Here is a 25,933-nt window from a genome sequence, read left to right on the forward strand (position 1 = left end):
GCAGTGTTTACACGTACAATTATCGTTCGAATCCGACTGTTATCGTGCAAATTCGAACGATAATCGTTCCGTCTAAAAGCACCATAAGGCTGGCACAACCTCTCTGTCCCTCCTCCCCGCCCTCCTCATCATTAGGAATGCTCCAGGCAGATTAATTGTGCCACTGCAAGTCCACTTATAGATGTGTATGGGGCCATATGACCTGCCTGTGTGACATGATGTGTGACAGGGGCCATAATGTCACATGATTCATCAGAATATAACAATTTTAAGGATCCAACGTGCATGACATGATGGAATAATATGCAGGTTTGGGTCTATTAGGGTATGTTAACACTGAGTAAATCTATGGGAGTGTCTATGGGGGAGCGTGTGCTCCTCCGCTGCCGCTGAACCCCACTCAAAGAAGTGACAGAGCCACGGAGAGTGGAGAGCCACGGCAGAGAAGGAGCGCATGCTCTCCCATAGACAGGCTATGGGATACTGAGACAGTGGAAGAAAACAGACACTTTCTATAGCTACATAAAAAGTTTATTCATGCAAATCTAATTCCTGGGTCCAAAAGACGGACTTGTAAGGGCCAGAGGGACTTGGCTCAGAAGTCGGGACTGTCCCTCCAAAAGAGGGACACTTGGGAGGTATGATATGTAAAATCTGCAATGACCTCTATCATTCCCTTTAGCACAGAGATAGAGGACAGGCAATGTTGTGCATATATTAGGCAGATGAGGGGACTGACAGACAGCACACCGCTCATACACAGTAACCTGCGCTCTATTATGAATGCAGACAGACCGGTGTCTTAGGAAATACATTTCCCACAATTCTCCGCGCCGCCCGCCGCGTGACGTCACCGCTGTGTGCAGCCACTCAGCGCGGCCCCTGGCTGCCTCGTGCTCCCTCCCCTTGTTTTGTTGCCGCTGAGTAGGCGCCATATTGGCTTCCAGTAATAAACGGCAGCAGTGTGTCTGTGGTGACTAGAGAGGGGAAAGATGCTGTACCTGGAGGATTACCTGGAGAGTGAGTGTGCGGGCCGAGCCCGGGGAGCTCCTTGTACGGTGGGGTGCGGGTTGTTACCGTAAACGTGAATGGCGCCGCCTAATAACCGCCCTCTCTCCCTCCCCCCTGTCTCTCCGCAGTGATCGAGCAGCTTCCCATGGATCTGCGCGACAGGTTTACGGAAATGCGGGAGATGGACTTGCAGGTGCAGAGTACGTGAACAGCTCCAGCCACGGCCTCACCGGGGCAGCTACCGGCACCGACCGCGCGAGCCGCCTGCACACACCTGGCTGCACCAGAGCCGCAGTGTGGCCTGCCATGTAGTGCCTGCGATCGCCAGCAGGGGGCAGTGCTTCTGTCTCTCCCCATGTATATATGTCTGTATTAGCTCATCACGTGGGAAGAGACCAGTCACGTGCAGCAGGGTTCTGTGGACAGGATCATGCTGCGTTCCATCATTTATATCTGCAACAGACCCTGTATGTGTGAATGCACGCTTATAAAAGAGTAAACCAGAACTCTTCCTGGTTCTGATAGATTCAGTGGGCTCTAGTGAGATCTGACGGGTTCTGTATGTTAGGACAGCATAGACAGCTCACATTTTTTACATAAACAACTGGACCAAATGGCATGTAGCATTGGAAAACCCAACTACCCAGTAAATTAAAAAGTACAATTTCCCCCTTATCTATAAAAGCAATGGCCCAGAATAACATAGGAGGCTCAATATCAATAGAGCCTATACTTCACATCTGTAACATATGCAGAAATCCCCCTCCCCCCATGTATATTAAGCTAGCAGTCTCATTGGATTGGTCGTGTTAAATGCAGTGCACCCATACCTAAAACTCCTAAGTTCCCAGGAAGACAGCATAGGGTTTCTGTGCCCCTACTTTTAACCTACCTACCCTGCCACTTTTCGTTCCTAGCAATGCGCACGGCCCAACTAATGTCAGCGAACTCCTTACATATCTAGCACAAGAGCCACTTACCAGAGTATTTGAAGCCAAAGCTGAAGTGCACAAACTTGCCGTTCCTGCACTGATACTCTGAAACGCAGCCCCTGTGTGAGATCTGTAAAGCGCTCGTTGACATCAGCCAAGCTGTGGGCATTGCAGGGAATGGAAAGGGGTAAAGGAAAGCCTAGTTGGCAAGACAACCCTAAGCCTGCCTCTAGAGCCTGCTTACAGGAGAATATAAAGGCATTTTTTTTAGCAAATAAAAAAAAAAACAGACACAAGATTCTTATGTATGGTAGCACTGATTTTAAAAATACTTGTGTGGCTTACATATAAGAATAAGGCTATATTCACACTGCATTTGCAGTTAATGTTCAGCTAGAAGGGACACCATGGGTGCATCTACTTTATTCACCTGACATGCCAAAGGGTAAGTGGGTAGGGTAAAGGCATGCCATCAAGTGTACTAAGAGGCAAAGTCACTGCTTTGTAGTGCAGACAGGTTGCATGTTACACAGTATATGTACTTTGCGTGACACTCATTGGGTGTAATATGTCATTGTATGCTGTTATGGTACACTGTCAGGGTGTTACATTTGGCACATGCACCATAGAGCTTCCCAGAGTATGCAGTGAATGTAAAGCTTGAGTACAATGTGAACAGAGCCATATATACTGTATGTAATAATGTGAGGGGCATGTAAATACTTCAGATTATTTTTCTTTTACTGAGTTTGCAGAGCCACATGCACTATACTGGCCAGTGTCTGAATGGCCTCTAAGTTTATCCTCCGCTTTGTCATCAGTGTAGGGGGCACTAATTTTGCATATGGGGAGTGATAACATCCAGCCAGTTTATTCATCCAATTTTAGGTGAAATAACTCAAGGACAGGGCACAAAGCAGAGTCCCCAGAAAAGCTTCTCCAGTGTTACTTTAAGGATGCTGGTACTCATCATAAAACAGAACGCTCAGGAAAATGTACAGACACTCTATAAATGCTACTTACTATATCCCCATTTTATTTGCTCTTTGGAAACCATTTGATAACTCTTATATATGCTGCCATGTTATATATAGTGGGAGCTTTCATTTCTTTCTTCTTCAGATGCAATGGACCAGTTGGAGCAAAGGGTTGGGGAGTTCTTTTCCAATGCAAAGAAAAATAAACCAGAATGGAGGGAAGAACAGATGAGTTCTATCAAAAAGGTAAGTTTTCTACCATGTGTCACACAAGATATATTAAAGCGACATTCCAGACTATAGCATTTTTCAGCAGCTGTCTGCTCTACAAACTAAATTTGTAATTTTCACTTCACTAAAAGCTGATGGACAGAGCCTAATGTCTATACTGTCTGCTATACACCACCCACCCACTGCCATTACAACTTTCAAAATTGAAATCAACAGTAAATGTGAAATAAATCAAGTTTGCAATTTACATTCATTCATTCGTTATTTATTTTATTTAGTTATCATGCTATACTTGCTTGTATCCAGCTCCAGTCTCCTGAAGGCAGATTTTTAGTCTTTTGCTGGTTGAAATAAAGAGACTAGCTGCAGGAAGTCCCATCCAGTACAGAGAGTCACAGCTGAACATGTCTATTAATCACATGATTGCCTTTTCTGTGAGCTCAGATGACCTGGGAGACACACGGGACTTCCTGTGTTTAGACTTTTTTTTTTCAAATAGTCTAAAAACAGGAAACTCTGTGTTTTCCGTGATAACTTAAAAAAAAAACTAAAAAAAAATTGCAAACTTGCTTTATATCACATCTAATCTTGATGTAGATTTTGAAAGTTATAACAACAGTGACACTTTAAAGTGGTTACACCCCCATGCAGTAACCTGCATGTAGACCCCTCCTTTATCTCTGAGTGGGGGCCTGAAAAATGTTCATTGCAAGGCAGCAGAAGGTTTTGCTCCCTAGACAACCACGTACAGGCAGGCAGAATGTTGTGGATCTTTGGCTGTAGATGGATAGTATTAGTTTCTTAAAATAAGCTCATGCAGGCAAGTCGAACTCTGTAGCACATGACTTAAGGAGAGGTTTTCTATTAAATAGTGTCAGTTTAATGTGTCACAACCCTGTTTATTTATTTAGAAAGACAGTCCTGAAACAGACTTCTCCATACCAGCTATTTATAAGATGCCCTTAACTAATTTATTTCCCCCCAGGATTATTTTAAAGCTTTGGAAGATGCTGATGAAAAAGTACAATTAGCAAATCAGATTTATGATTTGGTAAGTGCAAACCAAAGTAAATGTTAAAAATTGTCAAAGAGAGTTACTGCTCATAAAACATGGCTTCTTTTATCCAAAATTCGGTTCACTAATTGTGTGTGGTATTGCATCTCAGCACTGTTCACTTCAGTGGAGCTGTCACGAGAGGATACTTTAACCCCTTAACGCCATATAATGTACACTTACGTCACAACCACCCTAGTGATACGTCATGTACGCCACAGTGCTGGAGTTAGTCTATGAAGTTATCCCAGGAGCTGAGCTTGCTTCATAGACTGTGAGTGCCAGCTGCAATTAACAGCCTGTACTCAGTCAATGACAATCGCGCTGCTGTTAGTCATTTAACTCCTTAGGTTCCATAGTCAGTCGTGGCATTTAAGAGGTTCACTGAGAGGTGCAGTGCCTGTCAGTGCTTCAATTAGCACCCCTGCAGGGTGCCTGATAGACTTCCATGGCAGACGGTTCCTCTGTGATGCCTGATCAGCAATTAGATAATAAAGCCTGCCTTTTAACCCCATAAAAGGTACCTGTCAGCATATACTAGTGGCAGTGTCTACTCCTAATCCGGGAAGTTTAAGAATCCACAGTAAAGCACCATGTGCAATGGAAATGTGTGTGGCCTTGTGATCTAATGGAGGTCACACACATTTCCATCACGAGTGATGTGTTACCGGAACTTCCAAATTAGATGTCGACCCTGCCACCAGTGTCTGTGCTGACAAGTACCCTTTGACAACTCACATGGAGCCAATCTGTTGTTAGTGTCAGCCATCGGCAACAACGGCCGTAGTTTTACGTGGTGTGAACATAGCCTTAATTCTTTCCTTCCTGAATGGCCAATATGTTTACCACACAGAAGGAAAAAAACTGTCCCAGTGATTTCTCCTGGTTTTACATGTTGCATGGCAACATGTATTGAAGGTCCTGTTAATGTTTTCAGTGCCACTTTGTTTTATAATTTCTTTTTAAATTTTTTTTCTCAATTTTTCTTATAGGTAGATCGTCATCTAAGAAAACTGGACCAAGAACTGGCTAAATTCAAAATGGAACTGGAAGCTGATAATGCAGGAATAACAGAAATCCTGGAGAGAAGTGAGTACATGTCTGAGGATTGGTTTTGAGTAGGATTGGGCCATTTGAATGTTAGTAAATGAATTACATTCTTATTACATCCTAACATTTTATTACATCCTAACTAGTAGTTGTGTGTGCACAGTAATGTGAACTACCATTGTACTTGCCTCAATGTTTACAATTTGGATCTGCCCTCGAATGCTAAAGGGCTGTTATATTGTTGTGGAGGAAAAACTACTTCAATTTGATTCTGAATACTATTTAATCAATTTTAATTATCATAATTTTGTTTCTGTAGGATCTCTTGAATTAGACACACCATCACAGCCAGTCAATAACCACCATGCACATTCCCATTCTACAGGCGAAAGTAAGTATAATGTCCAAAGGTCCACAATGTTTGTTTTATTGTACAATAACCATTGAATTGAATCCTTCTGTTTGCAGAAAGGAAGCACAATCCATCATCCCATCATTCTACTACAGACCATGTACCAGAGAAGAAAATAAAGTCTGACGCATTGCTGTCAACACTTACTTCTGATGCTTCTAAAGAGAACACTCCAGGTCACGATTTTTATTTAGTAGTTTCAGACAGAAACCCCTCTGAGCTTTGTGAGATTTATGATAAAATCTAGATAAGCACTTCACATGTAATCTTTTAGCCCTATCAATATCACTGTCTATTTTATAAAGGCAAATAATTCAGGGACATTTAATGCTACTAAATATTTTTTCTTAACATTTTACCCTTAAACCAAAGTTGTTTGCACCTTTTTTCTGTGTTATACACCTACTCCTGCCTTTGACTAAAGATACTGACCAAAGTGAAGACTAAAATACTATGTGACTCCAGCCTTACTGTGTAATGTTACATTACCTTTTGTCAGTGGTGTTTGAAACCACAGATTGGACAGAGGAAAAGTGTAGGCGCATAATCAATTGACAAGGGGAATGACAAATGTTCAAAAAAAAAAAAAATACCACAGTATTATTTTTTTTATGTAGAATGCAAGTCAGGAGAACTAGAAGTAGTTTGCAAATTGTTTTCTGATAGAATCCTATATGCCTCGAACAAGTATGTTCTAGTATACTTTTTATGTACTGATGTATAAATTACATGACGTGGTTGAAACACAACCCGAGATATCCCAGATACATTCATGTACAAATTATTATAATTTTTAATATAAGACAACTAATTTGGCTTGTTTTTCCTATTTGGGTGGTGAGGGTGCGCACAGTGGTCTTCTGATGCTTTTTTATCAGTCTGACACCAGGAACTGAATGAACACTAGCACTAATTGTGGTTATTGGTAGGATTACCTCTAATTTAGGGTGTACTTTCTGCACAGTTCTTTCATTTTAATGTTCTCTCTTCCCCTCTTTCTACAGGTTGTAGAAATAACATGACTGCCTCCTCCACCACTAATGTGTACAATGTAAACTCCTCTCAGCCACTTGCATCATATAACCTTGGCTCACTGTCTGCGGGAGCTGCTGCTGGAGCTGGTGCTGGTGCTATAACAATGGCAGCTGCTCAGGCGGTACAGGTGACTGCACAGGTCAGCATACATACTTCTTCATATCCTTTTTAATATATATATTTTTTTATATTAAATTTTATCCATTAAAACCCTTTCTGATTATCCTGTTGTATTTGTACACAGATGAAAGAGGGTAGAAGAACTTCTAGCATGAAGGCAAGTTATGAAGCATTCAAAAATAACGACTTCCAGCTCGGGAGAGAGTTTCTGTCTAGAGATTCGACAAGTTACCCCTCTTCAGCACTGGCTTCCACACTTACACAGACATTGACATCATCGGCTACAACTGATTCCAGAAGTGGCCGAAAAAATAAGTGAGTGTTTCATGTAATAATTGTCTCTTAATGTGCATCTCAAACCAAGTAATCTAAATTATTCGCTAAATTGTTATTTGTGAGTATCACCTTGTGTATGTGATACTTATTACTGCCATTTGACCATTCGCTCACAGTGTCTGTTTCTTGAGGAACAAAGTATTTTTTCTTGGAAGTAAATATCAAGCAAATTATATCTGCTTATTTTTCTGTTTAGGAGCAACAATAAATCTTCAAATCAGCAGTCATCATCATCTTCATCCTCCTCTTCTCTGTCTTCGTGTTCATCATCATCAGCCTTAGCTCATGAGCTATCTCATCAACAGACAGCTGCTATTCCAGAATCGGATTCTAATAGCCAGGTTGATTGGACTTATGATCCAAATGAGCCCCGGTATTGCATCTGTAATCAGGTCAGTGCACTTTGATGCTTTCAGTACATTTATCTTTACCTACTGCAGTGTTAAATGTCCTGAGTATTTAAGTTGGTTTTAAACAGCTGTTAGCTAATAGATTTATTATGAAGTGTAAATCTAACTCTGACAGATGTGATGTTACAGCCTGTAATTTTTTTTTTTTTTTTTATTGTCGATTCACAGTATATTTTGTTAGTTTTTATGTAGTTCAGATTGTGATTCTCTTGTTGTAGGTTTCGTATGGTGAAATGGTGGGCTGTGATAACCAAGATGTAAGTATTAAAACTTTCAGACTTTCAATAAATACACTGTTTGCTGTGGGAAACATATTCAACTGTATTTACTTGAAGTTTTACAGTCATTTAAAAAAACAAAAAACAAATATAAATGTTTTGATTGGTTAGGGTCTCAGTGCTAAGACCTTTGACTGCATTTTATCAGTGGACGGTGGCACCTAGGCGGAGCTTCACTGCAGTTGGGCTCTCTACCCAGCAGTTTTTTTACTTTGCTATTTTTTTTTTTACTTTTATGCTTTTAACTGTGCAGTTCAGTAATGTTGTTATAATTTCATAATTCAGAGTATAATTTCATAATTCAGAGAACTTGTCACACTGCAGTACTAAAGTTTTGGTTTGTTTTTACTTTTTCAAATTTTTCAAAAAAAAACAACCTTGATAAGTTGTTTTTTTTTTTTTTCCTAAGGGTGCGTTTACACAGAGATTTATCTTGACAGATTTTGGAAGCCAAAGCCAGGAATGTATTTGAAAAGAGGATAGATCCCAGTCTTTCCTTTACGACCTGTTCCCTGTTTATAGTCTTTGCCTGGCTTTGGCTTCAAAGATCTGTCAGATAAATCTGTCTGTGTAAACGCACCATAAGGGAGGGTTTCAAAAGAAGCTTGAGGTCCTCCTAGGAAAAACTATTATAAAACTAGAGGCTGATTTAGATTTGTGCATTGCTTGAAAAGTCTGACTTATGCAGACTTAGCTCTATCTGACAGATTGTTTTCGAAGCCAAAGCCAGGAATGGATTTAAAAAGAGGAGAAATCTCAGTCTTTCCTTTATGACCGTTCTGTCTATAGTCCGTTCCTGGCTTTGCTTAGGGGGAGCGACAGAATTCACAGCAAGTTATCCGCTTGATTTCCTTAGTGTGCATATACCCTTAACCAGCAAGGTCACTATGGCTGGTATGGAGCTGTAGAGGTGCTGATCAGGAACTGGACTTTAGGATAGTAAAAATGTAATATCATCTCTTTGTTAGCTCACATCAGGTGAACACCACAGATATTAAGACATTTTTATCAGGAATAAGGAGGAGCACAATAAAAAGTGATGTCAAAATTAATATTAAAGGGGTTGTCCGGCGAAAAAAATTATTCACAGAATAACACACATTACAAAGTTATACAACTTTGTAATGTATGTTATGTCTGTGAATGGCCCCCTTCCCCGTGTCCCACCACCCCCACCCGTGTACCCGGAAGTGTGGTGCGCTATACATTACCTGTCACGTGCCGACCACGGTCTCCGATCCTCAGCAGTGACGTCTTCTTCGGGAGGCCAGCGGATCTTCCCGAGTGCTGGCCGCCCTCTGCAGCGTCATCCGAAGCTCAGCCGCGATTGGCTGAGCATAACTGTGCTCAGCCAATCGCGGCTGAGCAGCTGATGACGTGGCCGCGTCATCAGCCGCGATTGGCTGAGCATAACTGTGCTCAGCCAATCGCGGCTGAGCGGCTGATGACGCGGCCACGTCATCAGCTGTTCAGCCGCGATTGGCTGAGCACAGTTATGCTCAGCCAATCGCGGCTGAGCTTCGGGACGCTGCAGAGGGCGGCCGGCACTCGGGAAGATCCGCCGAACTTACGAAGAAGACGTCACTGCTGACGATCGGAGACCGTGGACGACACGACATGCGGTGAGTATAATGCACCACACTTCCGGGTCTAGCGTGGGTGGGGGGAAACACGGGGAAGGGGGCCATTCACAGACATAACATACATTACAAAGTTGTATAACTTTTTAATGTGTGTTATTCTGTGAATAATTTTTTTCGCCGGACAACCCCTTTAAAGTTACTTTTTTATAATATTTAAAAACTTAAAAAAAATCAGTGAGAGTATTTGACCCCCCCCCCCCCCCCCTCTTTTTTCAATTCAGCCTTACCACCATGATATAGCAGCAACAAAAATTACAGTTGTATGAAGACCCCTCTTTGGAGCTGTAGTGTTTGATTTTATCATTTTAAGCATGAATCTACAGAAGTGTGCTCATACTACTCAATTACTTTTACCAGCCATTGTATTAATCTGACATATTTTCCTGAATGCAACATTCATCTACCTGTCACAAATTGTTACTTTCTCTTTGGCCATTATTTGCCATTGAATGTTGGCTTCATGAGTGTGTGAACATAGCCCAATCCAGGGTACTTCCCTTAGCCTACTTGATGATTGTCACTTATTCTAGTAGTAGTACTGTGAAATTGATCCCTATAATTTTATTGCATTTCAGTGTCCAATTGAATGGTTCCATTATGGATGTGTTGGATTATCGGAGGCTCCTAAAGGCAAATGGTATTGCCCACAGTGTACAGCTGCCATGAAGAGAAGAGGAAGCAGGCATAAATAACATAATTATATGGACTTTATCATGAATGTTTAGGATTTTTATTAAGCTGACAGTAACACAGTTTCATGTTACGTCAGTTTGCTAGTTGTATTTTACGTTAACTGGTGTATTTAACAGAATACTACTCCAGTGGCTCGGCCCTTTATGATTTGTATGTACTGAATTGCATTTCTGTCAAAGGATTTCAATATGTTGGTTTTTCCACCTTCTGTTTACATTTATATATTAGCAGTATCTCTTGCACGAAATTCCTGGCAGTCATGTATAACATGTCCCAGAATCTACTACAGAATAAGAGTATGCAGTACTTTCTAAACTCTTTATAAATGTTTTGTTTCCTTTTGAAACAAATTTCAGCTGGCTGATGAAAAGGTTGTTTTTGGGCTGGCATCCATGAAAATGTGTACATACTTATTTAATCTGCCATGTGAGGAATAAAAAATTAGCTACATTTACTACACACACTATAGTGTAGTTATCATTGTCATTTTTACTGGATGTAATTTTTTTTGTTACATAGTAGATACATTGTTAAATAAAGTAATACATTTTCTTTTTATTAGAAATTGATATGGAAAATCTGGGTTTTTCTTTTGCCCTTTGCCCTTTGACCTTCATAGCAGAACCAGGAGATTGCCTATTAGCCCAACTAGGGGCAGAAAGGAGATAAAGATGTCAAGTCCTGTCCCTACTTTGTTGCTCCTGCAGTTCAGGGATTTGGTGAAGTCCTGTGCCGTCAGCAAGTCTTTTCTCCTTTAATGCAAAAGAGAAAGGATGTTCAGCACAACTCTTTAATCTTCCTCTTCTTTATTAAGGCATAATACACAAGAACAGTAAGGTTAGAAATTGAAAAAACTGATTTATGTGTTTTAAAGCCTTGGGCCCTTACTCATTATCTCTACCATTCCACCGTGCTGTTGATGTGTATTTTTAATATGCCTTAATAAAAAATATGATTTCATGACGAGTCATGCTGAACATCCTTTTTTTCTTTGCATTTATCTTGGGCACCACTAGTTTGCAGCACCTGTTCACAGGTGAGCTGGACACCACTTGTGGTGTTCTCCTTTTATTTACATGTCAGATAGCATATGTCAGTGTGGCAACTCTGTCCTTTCTGTATGACTATTCCCAGTTCATGGATCTGCCAAAACCAGAACCACTGCGCCATTGTGGCCTGATTTCCAGGCCTTTCAAGTAGTGCACCACATGACCAGAAGATTGGGGGGTTATGGAGGCATGCAAACGTCACATAGGTTTGTAACTTAAAGGGGTTGGCCACTTTATAGTAAAATAGTTCAGTGTACAGTATTAGTAGGTGTACTCTCTATATACTGACAGCAGCTCCCTGTGTACCTCATAGAGCTTAAATCAGACTCCTCTCTCCAGGCTGGGCTGCCCTGCTCTGTTTTGTTTCTGTCCTTAAAGTGGCCGACATAGAGGAGCATGTCACCATGCCCCACCCCCTGTGTGCTCCATAGACATACAGTATACAGGCTCTGTGGTGGACACTGAGGGGCGGGGCATGGTCACATGCGCCTTTATGGCGGCCATTTTATGAACAGGAACACCACAGAACGGACAGCCCAGCCTGGTGAAAGAGAGTCTGATTCTAGTACACCTACTACTGAACTATTTTACTATAAAGTGGCCAACCCCTTTAAGTAGACTGGGATGGAGTGCAGGGGTCAGCTAAATTAAGAGCAACTATGAGATCTAACTTCTGAAGTTGGAAACATTGCAAAACTCCTGGTAACATTGGTTAAAGAGGTACTCCAACATCAGCTAAAAAATAAACATGTTGCAATAGCATAAAGCATTGTTCTGTGTGACCTAGTTCTGAAACAATCAAAAATCCATTTGTATTGTGATTATCTGCCAGATAATTGCTGTGTTTTTTAGTTGAGCAGTTTCTTGGCACTACAATTTCTTGAATGCATTGCTTCAGCTCTTAATCACAGTCCTTCCACCCTGCCTTACCCTTTCCACCACACTCATACCAGTTTCTAACTCGAATTCGTTGCAGAACATCTAATTTCACTGCAGACCACTTGACCACTTCCTAGTTGATGCTCTATATATATATTTATATATATATATATTATAATCTTTTGTTTATGTACCCATGACAGAGCGATGTTGAAGTAGGGGCTGGTCAGATATGGTAGTATCTGGGGGGGTGGGGCTAGAGCTTGGAGACAAGATCCAGCTAAGCCTTCTGTGAGATCAGAGGCTGAAGCATTGTTTATGGTTAAGGATGCTTCTTCCATTAGGCCAAATAAATTGGTGGACTCAGGTGGCAGCCCCCGCTGTCAGAAAAAGGGTGGCATGGCTAAAATCATCATCCTCCAAACATGGGTGGGTGCTGCAGCTGGCCCTATAGCTGTGTTCACAAACGATTTGCTGCTATTGACAGTGAGAAGCAATTGGATCCCTGCCCTGCCAACTAGGCCACAAGAGGTCACTTGTGTGCAAGTAGAGAGAAGAGATGCCTGGGGAAGGCTTTTTCTTTTATTACTACACAGGAGGAGGCTAATGGGGGATGGGAGGAAGCTACCTATATGGGTATTATTTTGGGGGGAGCTTCCTACAGGGGCATGTATACCTTGGGGATATTATTTACTAGGTGGGGCAACTACCTACATGGGAAAGAGGTGGTTCAACCAACAGGAGGTTTACCTAAATGGTGATACACTTTACTGTATATTAATTAGTATCCATAAGTACAAAATATAATATACTTGAATAAATCAAATATTCCACAAGAGAAAATACACAATGAATTAAAATGCAATAAGAAAGACCGGACAGACCACTTGATGGTGGGTGTAAACCAAGATGCCTTTATAGTACAATACTGTGTGTATGTATGTATGTGTGTGTGTGTGTGTGTGTGTGTGTATATTTAGTATATTAGTACCAAGATGGTATCCTACCCGTTCAATCAACAACATAATTACCGCGGCACTTTATCTCACACCTGACGTGTGTTTCGCATACTACCATGGAAGACTCAGAGCTCACTTTTTATATCCCCTCAGACCAATCACAGAAAGTCCCTCACATCTGAGGATAATCATATACCATCACACTCATGGTAGTGAAAACCGGAAATGACATTACAGTAACCTCTGTTCATGTCACCTCTCTGAAATTCATTATTTACCAAATGTAACTTATTATATTACATAAGAATTGACATTTGCGAAACATTGATGTTCAGAGAGGTCACATGATTGGAGGTTAATGTGATGTCATTTCCGGGTTTCACATGGTATATGATTATCTTCAGATGTGAGGGACTACCTGTGATTTATCTGCTGGGATATTAAACATGAGCTCTAATTCTTTCATGGCACCTTCGATAAAGCAGTACTGGAAACACGTGTTGGGTGTGAGGTCGAATTATGTTGTTGACTGTATGGGTATGATAACATGGTACTGAACTACTATATACTGTATTTATGTCTACCTAGGACTGAAATGTTAGGGCATGTGGTTGTGTTCCTTGTATGCATAATATATTTATTCCTTTTCTGTGCCAGTAGAGTATATATACTAGTCGAGGTTCAGCCCAGATCCCAGTTCATATATACAGTTGTGCTCAAAAGTTTACATACCTTCGCAGGATTTTTGCTTCCTTGTCCTTTTTTCAGAGAGTATGAATGATAACGCAAAAACTTTTTTCCCATTCATGGTTAGTGGTTGGATGAAGCCATTTATTGTCGAACTACTGTGTTTTCTCTTTTTAAATCAATAATAACCAAAAACATCCAAATGACCCTGATCAAATGTTTATAAAGCCCAATTTTTTAAAACTGTGCATTGCCCCCTCTAACATCAATGACAGCTTGAAGTCTTTTGGGGTAGTTGTGGATGAGGCTCTTTATTTTCGAAGATGGTAAAGCTGCCCATTCTTCATGGCAAGAGGCCTCCAGTTCCTGTAAATTCCTGGGCTGTCTTGCATGAACTACACACTTGACATCTTGCCAGAGTTGCTCATTTATATTGAGATCAGGAGACTGAGATGTCCACTCTAGAACGTTCACTTTGTTCTGATATCCAAGTAATTTATAATGCCAGTCAGCAGTGTTCAAACTGTGGTTAACAAATGGAAAATCAGGTGCTCTGTAAAAACGAAACTACAGTCAGATAATTTTCGTCCTCAACTGCCAGGAAAATTATTTTGGATGCAAAGAAAAACCCACATATAACATCAGCTGAAATACAGGACTCTGAAAACTAGCATTGTGGCTGTTTCAAGATGCACAATAAGGAGGCACTCGGAAAAAAAAATGGAGTGCATGGTTGAGTCAACAGAAGAAAGCACAAGAAAGCACCATTATTGCACAAGTGCCACAAAGTATCTCGCCTACAATACACCAAACAGCACAGATAAGCTTCAAAACTTCTGTAATTTGGAGTGAGGAGGCCCAAACCGTTTGGCCACAACCGTAAACATTACAGCTGAACAGGTGTCAACAAGGCCTATGAAGAAAGAAACACCATTCCTACTGTAAAGCACTGATGTGAATCGCTGATGTTTTGGGGATGTACAAGCTACAAAGGCACAGGAAACTTGGTCGAAGTTGAAGGAAAGATAAATGCAGCACGTTTTAGTAAATACTGGAGGCAAATTTGCACTCGGCAGCCCAGAAGCTGCGCTTTGGACGTACTTGGACGTTCTAACATGAAAATGATCCAAAACACAAGGTCAGGTTGACCTGTCATTGGCTACAGCAAAACAAAGTACAGGTTCTGGAGTGGCCATGTCAGTCTCTTGACCTCAATATCATTAAGTCACTTTTGCATGATCTGCGCGCTTGAGATCTCTCCAGACAGCCCAGGAATTTACAGGAGCTGGAGGCTTTTTTGACAAGAAGAATGGGCAGCTCTACCATGTGAGAAAATAAATAGCCTCATCCGCAAATACCACAAAAGACTTCTCATTGATATTAGGGGGGCAATATATGGTGTTGTTCTATAAATATATAGACATCTTGGTTTCCACCCAACGTCAAGTAATCTGTTCGGTTCTTTGTTGCTGCATCTTATTTAATTGTTTGAAGAAGCTTGTAGAAGTCAGCACTTTCTGGTAAAAAAAAATTCCATTTATTTGCAGTCTTTAAGATCTGGTAACAAAAGTCCATAAAATGTCCATGGAAAATTGCATACAGGACACACAGTCTGAAGCGTATCTGGCCTTACTGGCCCTTAATCATAGATAGTGTGCACATAGCTCAAACAGGAAATATATGCGTAGAGTGAGAGACCTCCCCTACCACTCTCACCTGCTGGCTAATTGATGCTTTACATAGACAGACACTAATACAAAACAAAGTAGTTCAGTAAAAGATCCATTCTATGATTTAGACCATTAGGAAATGATGTAGCTAACATGAGTATCCAATACCCTTCCCAATTAAGCAATTTTTGTCTTCTATCTCCTCCTCGGTTTGGGCACGACACTCTTTCTATGCCGGTAATGGTTAGTGCAGACACATCACCTGCATGAACGGAGGAGAAATGTTTCAAGACATTAGAAGCATTCCTAATATTGCTATGTGTCGCTACATAAATATGTCCTCTTAATCTATCCTTCATTTTTCGTTTCGTGCAACCCACATAGCTAATATTACATGTGCGGCATTTAATGAGGTATACAATCCAAGTAGTATTACAGTTGATAAAGCCACAGATTTTTACTCCTTGTGGTCCACGTTGCTGTGCACATGTTGCGTTTGTTCCGCGTGGTTACAGCAAGTGCATCTTCTACCTCCACACTTAAAGTTACCTTTTGCATCCAGCCATGTGGTCGGTGTTTATTTCTCCCTAATTTCTGAGGGAGTTAACATGGAACCAAGTGTAGGTGGACGTTAAGTGGAGAACCTGCACCCCTTACGTACTAGTCCTCTAAGCTGGTCATCTTGGGACAGTATGGGTAAGTATTTCTCCACAATATTGCGTATTTTATGGTACTGTTTAGAATAAGTTGGTACAAATGTAAGTAAATCATCATCATTACTTGTAATTTTCTTAGTTTTTTTAGGCATTTTGGGGCCACACCCTAAGTCTTTTCTGTCTTTTTGACCAACCAAATTAATGGCTCTCTGTATATCTCTATTTTTGTAGCCTCTATTTTTAAGACACAAGACAAGAGAATCAGTTTCTCGTTGATACGTCTGTTCAGACGAGCAGTTCCTGCGTATCCTGGTACACTCGCCTACGGGAAGGCCTCTAATCCAGGAGGACCTTATTGAACTGCATAGAGAGACCGCACAGGTGAGACAACAACAGCGGTCTAATATTCCTGAGTGTGAACAGGCTGCTATTAAATTTTTGAAAAAGAACAATGACTTGTTGGTCCCCTCTGCGGACAAGGGTGGGGCAGTAGTCCTTATGGACAAGAATTTGTATTTAAAGGTAAATGAAAATATGCTTGCTGACAGTGTAACATATAAGCATTTGTTGCACAATCCCACAAAAATGTATCGTGATTCCCTTTCTAAACTAGTTGAGGAGGGTGTTTCCTTGGGTGTCCTTACACAAAAAGAAAGTATCTTGTTCCAGTTAACCCCATTGTTCCCATTTTCCACTCTCTTCCCAAGATTCACAAGGGCCGATTCCCGACGCCTATGCGGACTATTGTTGCGGGAATCGGTTTCTTGAATGAACACTTGGGAGAGTGGGTTGATTCTTTATTGCAGCCTTTGGTTACCCGATGTTTTGGTTGCCTTAGAGATACTAAGCATGTTTTACAAGCGGATGATGCACAAAAATGGAGTGCGGAATACACATGGATCACAACTCTTTACACGTGTATTCCCCACTCTTTAGCCATTAGAGCTATTACATACCATCTTGAAAAATATTCCAACTATCATCCTGATTTGATTTTGATTTTGTATTGGCTATAGAATTTTTGTTAACTTATAATTATTTTATGTTTAATAACAAATATTATTTACAGTGTGTTGGAGTGTCAATGGGCGCCAAATGCTCACCTGCCATTGCTAACTTATATGTAGCATGGTGGGAGGAAAACTATATTTTTGATGTCTCTAATCCTTTCAGTGAGGACATTGTTTGGTATGGCCCCTACATCGATGACGTCATCATCATATGGCGTTCGAATGTGGCAGCCATACCGAACTTTATGTCCTACTGTAACAATAATCCATTTGCGTTGCATTTTACTTATGAATGGAGTAAAAAAGAGATTGCCTTTCTAGATGTTAAGTTAATTGCTTCCCTCAGTGAAATTAAAACTACTAACTACAGAAAACCCACGACACAGGCCATGGGTGGAGGGTCTCGTCACGTCAGGATGTAGGACGTACCTCTCTGTGCTCCTCCCCTCGGCCTCCGAGTGCCTCCGCTCCCCTACCTCGCTCTGGACGTGATGATTCGGCTCGGGCCTTGGGCCTGAGGCCCCCTGGCGTCTTCAGTGTTGCCGGATTAGACCTACGGCTCCCTCGAGAGGGCAGGTCTATGGGAGTGCAGCGTTCAGTACTCCGACAGGAGTCGGATTGCGCTGCCAAAAGGATGTCTCCTGCACAGACAAGTCGCTCCAGGTGTGTGGGTAGCGGACTCAGGCAGTGGAACGGCCAGCCCGGCAAGTCACGTGCTCTCCTCCTATAAGCCCCCTGTATCCCGGCGTCTGCCGAACACCCGAAGGTGGAGGGACGCGGACGCTGAGAGCAGACTGCATGCCGGCCTCGTAAGTGGACTCTTATGGTGTGACTTGATATCCTGCTAATAGACCTGAACTTTGCAATCTGCAGATGGCTGGAAGGGGCTGGGCGGGCTCCGGCCGGTGGGCCCTGGGGGCGGGGATGCTGGCGGTGGGGCGCTGTGCGCTTCTGCGGGGGTGGGGGGGGGCCCCGGGTGGGGTTGTCCCTGCCTGCGGGGGTGTGCTGCTTTTATTTGGTTTTTGAGCACAGTCATGGCAATATAATATAGTCGGTTCACGTATCCTGATATATTTAAGTGCCCTCTGTTTGTACACAGGATCAGCAGTGGAGGGCCAGTGCATAATGGCAGGAAAAGGGGCTCCGAAGAAATCTAGAAGTAATGTCTCTTCTCAAATGGATAAGTTTCTTAAGTCCCCGGGTGGGAGTGGGAAAATGAGCAGCACTCCATGTGCTTCTCCTACTGTTGTTAGAGCGGAGCATTCAGGCTCAAGATACTCTGCACTGCAGGAGAAAGGGGATCAATCGCTGATAGCAAATAACCAGGACCCTGCGCCTAACATCACGCTGGAGACTATACTCTCTGAACTGAAAACATGTAATAAGTCTCTCTCTGATTTGACGCTTACGGTGGGAGCGTTTTCTGCGGACATTGGCTTTATCAGAGGGGACATGAATAATATAAGAGAGAAAATTAACTCCTTTGAAAAATCTATCCCACTATTGGAGAGTGAGGTGGGGGAGCTGAAGATTAAAGTGAGTGAAATTAGCTATCAGCTATCTAATACCAAGGAAAAATTGACTGACCTAGAGGATCGCTCTAGACGGGCGAATGTTAGGATCCTCGGCCTCACGGAGGGGGTAGAGGCGGGTGACCCAGTTAAATTTTGTGCCAATTGGCTGCTGGAAACGTTTGGGAGGGAATCGTTTTCTGCCCTCTTTGCGTTGGAACGGGCCCACCAGGTTCTATTAAAGCCCCTACCACCTGGAAGTGCCCCAAGGACTATGCTTATTAAAACTGTGTGCTCAGGGGACAGAGACGTTATCCTGAAAATGGACAGACAGAAATCTATTACGTATAACGGAGGCAGAATTAATTTTTTCCCCGATTTCTCAAGGGCCACTCAGGCTAAACGGATGTCATTCATAATGCTCCCCGCTCCATCCTGTCGCTTGACGCAATGAAGGCGTTTGACAGGGTGGGGTTTTCTTTGGCGGGTCCTGAACGCCTTCGACTTAGGTAAAACATTTGTGGCCTAGATAAAACTACTTTATGTCAGACCTGTAGGTAGAGTGTCAGTTAATTCTGAGTTTACAGAGTGGTTTGAATTGGGGAGGGGGACAAGGCAGGGATGCCCTTTGTCCCCCTTGTTGTTTGCTTTTTTTTTTTAGAACCTCTGGCCATCCTTCTTAGAAATTCTCCCAGTGTGGAAGGGTTTGGGTTATCGGGCCTAGATGAAAAATTTATCTTCTATGCGGATGATGTCCTTCTCTTTTTGAAGGGTGGGGAGGGCACTCTTAAGTATGTTTTTGAGATTATCTCTAAGTTTGGGAAGTATTCGGGCCTACAAATCAATTGGGAGAAGTCCTCACTGATGCCGGTGGGTGAGAAAAACCGTCTTCGGTCATCTTTGGTGCATGTTCTTAATCGGGAAGAGCCTTTAGATTACTTAGGGATTAAGATTGGCGCTGCTATAGACAGGTTTATCCCCCTTAACTTGAATCCCTTGCTTACAAAAAGAAAAACAGCTTTTTGGCTGAAATTACCCATCTCCATGGCTGATAGAATGGCAATAGTAAAGATGACCCTGCTTCCCCAGATTCTGTATTTACTATATGCCTCTCCGGTTTGGATACCAGAATGATGGTTCAGGAGGTTATTATACCATGTCTGGACTCGGGGGAGAGGGAGGCATGTCCCTCCCTGATTTTCAGCTTTACTTTTTGGCAATAGGGGCACAGGCCCTGAAAAAATGGAGAGTCTCCCCGATAGTTCAATATATTATGGAGCAAGCCAAGTGGGGATATGAAGATGTGTTTGTTGGACTAGAAGCTGGGCTTGGGGGGGTTAAAAATTCTTTCACATGGGCTTTAAAACGTATTTGTGCAATTAAAGGGTTTTTAAGCTTTTCTCCTCTTTGGGGTAATATATACTTAACAGAATTTTTTAAATCACAGGATTTTCAATTTTGGTTAGTTAAGGGGGTAAAATATATTGCACAGATTGTAAGGGATGGGAAGTTGATGCCCCTAGTGGATATTCAGGAGAGGTATTCTATACCAGAATCACAGGGTTTGTGATTTTTTCAATTGTCACATGCCTTTAGAGCAACAGATCCCAGTGTGAACTGGAGAGTGGATGCTCATTGTTTGGTAGATTTTCTTAGGGACCAACCTCAGGGTAGGAGATATTTAGCGAAATTTATAAAATGTTAGTTAGGTAGAGAGGGGAGCATGTCTTGGAAAGGACTAGGGAAAAATGGGCACTAAGGATTGGTAATATTCCAGATGATGTATGGACACATGCGGTTAGTAATGTACAGCACAGTTCAGTTAATTTAGCACATAAATTGGTTCAGTTTTTGGTTTTGTATAGATTATATTTGTCCCCACTTGGCTTGTTTAAGAGGAATTGTAGAGGAGACTCGATCTGCCCTAAGTGTCAGACCGAAGACGCTGATTTTTTTTTACTTACTGTGGTACTGTCCAGCGGTTCGGAATTTTTGGGATTCAATTAAAAAGTATCTGGGGAGAGCTAAAAATATGGAGATGGGGGGAGATGTTAGCAGGGTACTGTTGCTGGGTTACGGCCATGATGGAAGGATGAATACTCTTTTGAATAAACTAACCGCGCTGGCTAAGGTAATAATAGCTAGAAAGTGGTTCAGTGACCAGGCTCCCAAGTTGGAAGAATGGATAGAACTTACTGAAAGAATCTGTAATTATGGGGAATATATGGCCAAATCTGTTTCTCCTAAGGCTGTTTTGAAACATCGCAATATTTGGGAAAAATGGAAATTACTGTAATATGATTGGGGTTTTTTTTTTTTTCTCTGTGGCCCCTTATCTCATGAGTTGGGTGGGATTGGGTTGGGGGTGGGGGGATGGGTGATGTTGGGTTCAGAATTTGTTGGATCATGGTATATATATTCGTGTGAAGATTTGATATGCTTTCTATTCTCGCTTAATTAATTGTATTGCTCTATAAACAAATAAAAAAAAATAAAAAAAAAACTACAGAAAACCCACAGTGGGTAACACTTTCCTGCAGGCGGACTGTTGTCATCCAAGACTTACCATTAGAGGCCTTCCCGTAGGCGAGTGTACCAGGATACGCAGGAACTGCTCGTCTGAACAGACGTATCAACGAGAAACTGATTCTCTTGTCTTGTGTCTTAAAAATAGGGGCTACAAAAATAGAGATATACAGAGAGCCATTGATTTAGTTGGTCAAAAAGACAGAAAAGACTTACTGTATGGCCCCAAAATGCCTAAAAAAACTAAGAAAATTACAAGTAATGATCATGATTTACTTACATTTGTAACAACTTATTTTAAACAGTACAATAAATACGCAATATTGTGGAGAAATACTTACCCATACTGTCCCAAGATGACCAGCTTAGAGGACTAGTACGTAAGGGGTGCAGGTTCTCCACTAAACGTCCACCTACACTTGGTTCCATGTTATTTCCCTCAGAAATTAGGGAGAAACAAACACCGACCACATGGCTGGATGCAAAAGGTAACTGTAAGTGTGGAGGTAGAAGATGCACTTGCTGTAACCACGCGGAACAAACGCAACATGTGCACAGCAACGTGGACCACAAGGAGGATGAAATCCGTAGCTTCATCAACTGTAATACTACTTGGATTGTATACCTCATTAAATGCCGCACATGTAATATTAGCTATGTGGGTTGCACGAAACGAAAAATGAAGGATAGATTAAGAGAACATATTTATGTAGCGACACATAGCAATATTAGGAATGCTTCTAATGTCTCAAAACATTTCTCCTCCGTACATGCAGGTGATGTGTCTGCACTAACCATTACCGGCATAGAAAGAGTGTCGTGCCCAAACCGAGGAGGAGATAGACGACAAAAATTGCTCAATTGGGAAGGGTCTTGGATACTCATGTTAGCCACATCATTTCCTAATGGTCTAAATCATAGAATGGATCTTTTACTGAACTACTAAATTCATGAATTTGTGTTATTAATTTGTTTTGTTTTAGTGTCTGTCTATGTAAAGCATCAATTAGCCAGCAGGTGAGAGTGGTAGGGGAGGTCCCTCACTCTACGCATATATTTCCTGTTTGAGCTATGTGCACACTATCTATGATTAAGGACCGGTAAGGCCAAAAAACGCGTCAGACTGTGTGTCCTGCATGCAATTTTCCATGGACATTTTATGGGCTTTTGTTACCAGATTTTAAAGATTGCAAATAAATGGAATTTTTTTTACCAGGAAGTGCTGACTAGTACAAGCTTCTTCACTATTGTTTTTTCAGAATTAAAAGGTTCCTCTGTCATGCACTACCCAGGTGAGCTGGTTGCTACTATCTGTTTGTTATTTAATTGTGTATTTTATCTTGCATAATATTTAACTGATTAAATAAAGTATATTATATTTTGTATTTTTGTCAAGCATTTTGTTAAAGAGACTCTGTCAGTAGGTTTATGCTGTCCTATTTAAGAGTAGCATAACCTAGTGATAGAGAAGCTGAACAGAATGAGGTATCACTTACATTGTTCTGTGCAGCTGATTCAGAGATATCCTCCTGAATAACATGGACAATAAGTAGTTCTCTCCATTATGTGCATGAGCCCAGTAGTCCTCGTTATTCATGAGAAGCAGAAAACTGATTGGCAGTTATCTATCCATACTGTGTATAGGCAGTCAACTGTCAATCAGCAGCTGTAGGGCGGGGAAGGGTGTGGCACGAATTCTATTCTCCTGCATATTAGGAGAATGGCTGAACAGAATGATGTAAGTAATACACCCAATGGTTTAGCATTTCTGTCACTAGTTTATGTTGCCCTCATTTAAGGTGAAATAAACCTAGTGACAGATTCCCTTTAAGTAGAGAGGTGACATGTATATTAATAGAAGCAGATGCAGCAGATACAGAATACAGATGGAGCCATCCTCACCAACCTTATGAGAAACCTCTTAGGGATCTAGCCAGAACATGAGCTCCTAAGGTTGGAGACTGAGCCAATTATTATTATTTATTATTTTTAGTTGTTTCAGATATTTTAATCTCCTCTACTTCAGAGAAAGATTAAGGCTATGTTTGTATGCTCTTTCTAAAAAGGAAGGCTGTCAATCATTGAATCAATCCACATACTGATTTTCTAAGCTCATAGTGAGCCTATTTACATAGATCATAAACATTATACTGAATCTTTTCCAACAAAGCTATACAGTATATCAACATAAGCTCTATAAAATCCTACCTCCAGAAAGTACATCATGTTCAATGTGACAGATTTACTTTTTTAGGTGCTTATCACCAGTCATCACTAACTGACTAATCTGTCTATGTCTAATAAAGTATAGTGAGGTAGTGTGCATTTAATAGACATCAGAATAGAATGTTACAGTCAAGGTTGGAACTATGCCGATTGCCTTCCAATAGTTTATTCTATATACTAGCATGTATTGGTTATAAAATAAATCAGATGCAAGTGATACAAGTGTGTCCAGCACTTGCTTTATTGTTCTTCACTGCTTTGTATTATCCAGTATATCTGAGTATGGCTCACACAGCTGGTATGATGTCATTTCCTTACATCCTTTGCTGGCAGTGCACATCATGAAGTATTGCCTCAGTCCTGTGCTATTCCGTTGCCAGGTTTTGGGTTTGCAAACAACATTCCACTAAAAAAAAAAAAAAAAATATATATATATATATATATATATATATATATATTAAAGGAAAATCTATTATCAATATTCTTAACGATCATTGGATATACATTCACAGTAACACAACTGACAAGTAACAAAAATCTATATTGGAAAGGGTTATTAGATACCCAACCAGCACCTTATACATATAGCTAGATATACTCACAGCTGTTTGTCATCCCACTGATTTAAGTGGTACATTATCTCTTAGGCTGCATTGACATGCCGTAAATTTTGCGGACCTACGGCCATTGAATGCATGCAATGGATTGTTTCCCCGCCCAGCATGATGTGTTAATATCATGCCGGCAAGCGGAGAAACTCTTTGAATCACTATTACTCTGTATACTTCAGAGGAAAAGATATAATTTGGAGGAAAAAAATGTTTTACATAGATTGCTTTATGAACTTATATTATTTTGTAATTTAACTTCATATAAAAAAGTAGTTTCTCACTTCTACATGTTCTGCCACCACTGTTTGGGTCGGAAACTGCAGGGCTCTAAGCCCTACAGTTCCCAATCTCCTGCTATGTTCTAGCACTGCTGCACAGTGCTAAACAGAGCAGGTTTCCCTTTCCCCGTGTACTGTATATTCTTATTTACAGTATACAGGTGGTAAGAGGATACCTGACATAATCCTGGTGTGTGGCAGCCTCTGCAGAGAGTGGTGATTGCTGTTACCGCTCACTGTGCTAGAAGCAATGCAAACAGTGATAGCAATTACCGCTCCCTCTGCAGAGGCTGCCGCCCACCGAGATCGTGCCAAGTAGCCTCTTCCCTCCTGTATAAGAATATACAGTACACAAGGGGAACAGAAACCTTACAGCGCTAGAACATAGCAGAAGATCGGGAACTGTAGGGCTTAGAGTCCTGCAGTTCCTGGCAGCAGAGGGAAAGTGTCACCCCTTACTGATGCCAGGCATCAGAAGAACATGTTAAAAAAAAAAAAAAAAAAAAAAAACATACATTGTTTTTTATAAAGTTATATTACGAAGTATTAACTTTATTAAATCGGTCTATTAAAATCTTTTTTTCCTCTCCCCCTTTAATATAAGGCTTCACATGACCTGTGTATATATATTTTTTTGCAACAAGCTTATAAATGCATTTGTGGATGCAGACTTAAGACTCTTAACCACTATCTCAAATATTAGTCAGATTTTTTTTTTTTTTAAAGGAATGTAGTTTTAATAAAGTGACAGTGATAGATATGTTTAGGTAGGACTAGAAAGTGTACCTTGCGCTGCCAATAAAGTGTCAGTGTGTTAAAGGAGACCTGTCACCCCCCGTGCCGGGGTGACAGGCTCCCGACCCCCCGTTACAGCCCCCTATACTCACCTGATCCCGCCGGGTCCCGCTTCCTGATCCGGTCAGGTCACGGAGATATGAGCACCCGGATCCCGGCGCGCGCGCTCACAGGAGAGTCCGACACTCATAGAGAATGAATGGGGAGTCCGATGCTCCGTCATTCTCTATGGGCATCGGACTCTCCTGTGAGCGCGCGCGCCGGGCTTCGAGCGCTCATATCTCCGTGACCCGACCTGATCAGGAAGCGGGACCCGGCGGGATCAGGTGAGTATAGGGGGCTGTAACGGGGGGTCGGGAGCCTGTCACCCCGGCACGGGGGGGTCACAGGTCCTCTTTAATTAGATTTGTTCCAAGAGTGCCCAGGAGGCCAATCTATGCCCTTGTTTTTTTGTTTAAGGGGAAATCGCCAGGAGCCCTATATACCTGACAGTTTTGCACTGTTTATGTGCTCATGCACATTAGATATAAACTAAAAACTTTAAACATCCTAAATACCTTATAGCCAAACTGAGATGTTATGTGATCAGACTGTATACAAAGCTTGGTAATATACAACATGGGCACTGTTGTATACAGAGCCTGGTTATATACAACATTGGCAGTGTTATATACAGAGCCTGGTTATGTGCAACATTAGCAATGTTATATACAGCCTGGTTATATACAACGCCAAAAATATGTGTATACACTTAAAGCGCTACAGTGTGTGCTTAAATTATGGAAAAGAGGTTTCCTGAGAGATACTGTCCTATAAAAATGTATATAATATATCTTATGTAAAGAACGTAAGTAAATAGTAACAATGGTCCGTTCAAGCAGTTTAAGTTCCTTA

The 25,933-nt window shown here is 41.4% G+C and overlaps 1 protein-coding gene across 2 annotated transcripts; it reads left to right on the forward strand.

Moving 5' to 3' along the window:
* Positions 1 to 898: 898 nt before the first annotated feature.
* ING3 (inhibitor of growth family member 3) lies at positions 899 to 10,751 on the forward strand. Of its 2 annotated transcripts, XM_069976547.1 has the most exons (12): positions 899 to 1,020; positions 1,140 to 1,211; positions 3,066 to 3,166; positions 4,137 to 4,202; positions 5,198 to 5,294; positions 5,575 to 5,646; positions 5,724 to 5,843; positions 6,672 to 6,841; positions 6,947 to 7,137; positions 7,355 to 7,550; positions 7,787 to 7,825; positions 10,065 to 10,751. In XM_069976547.1, the coding sequence occupies exons 1-12, from the start codon at positions 993 to 995 to the stop codon at positions 10,179 to 10,181; spliced, it is 1,269 nt and encodes a 422-aa protein (XP_069832648.1). In that variant the 5' UTR covers positions 899 to 992; the 3' UTR covers positions 10,182 to 10,751. The 2 variants fall into 2 exon arrangements, with proteins under 2 accessions (XP_069832648.1, XP_069832655.1); XM_069976554.1 differs by lacking the exons at positions 899 to 1,020; positions 1,140 to 1,211 and adding an exon at positions 1,218 to 1,478.
* Positions 10,752 to 25,933: the final 15,182 nt, after the last annotated feature.

The sequence above is a fragment of the Dendropsophus ebraccatus genome, chromosome 1 (assembly GCF_027789765.1).
Source record: "Dendropsophus ebraccatus isolate aDenEbr1 chromosome 1, aDenEbr1.pat, whole genome shotgun sequence".
NCBI lineage: Eukaryota > Metazoa > Chordata > Amphibia > Anura > Hylidae > Dendropsophus > Dendropsophus ebraccatus.

Coding starts and splice junctions, on each gene's coding strand:
- ING3 (XM_069976547.1), top strand. CDS start 993: ATGCTGTACCTGGAGGATTACCTGGAGA. Junction 1,212..3,065: donor GATGGACTTGCAGGTGCAGA/GTACGTGAACAG, acceptor TTTCTTCTTCAG/ATGCAATGGACCAGTTGGAG. Junction 5,295..5,574: donor AACAGAAATCCTGGAGAGAA/GTGAGTACATGT, acceptor TTGTTTCTGTAG/GATCTCTTGAATTAGACACA.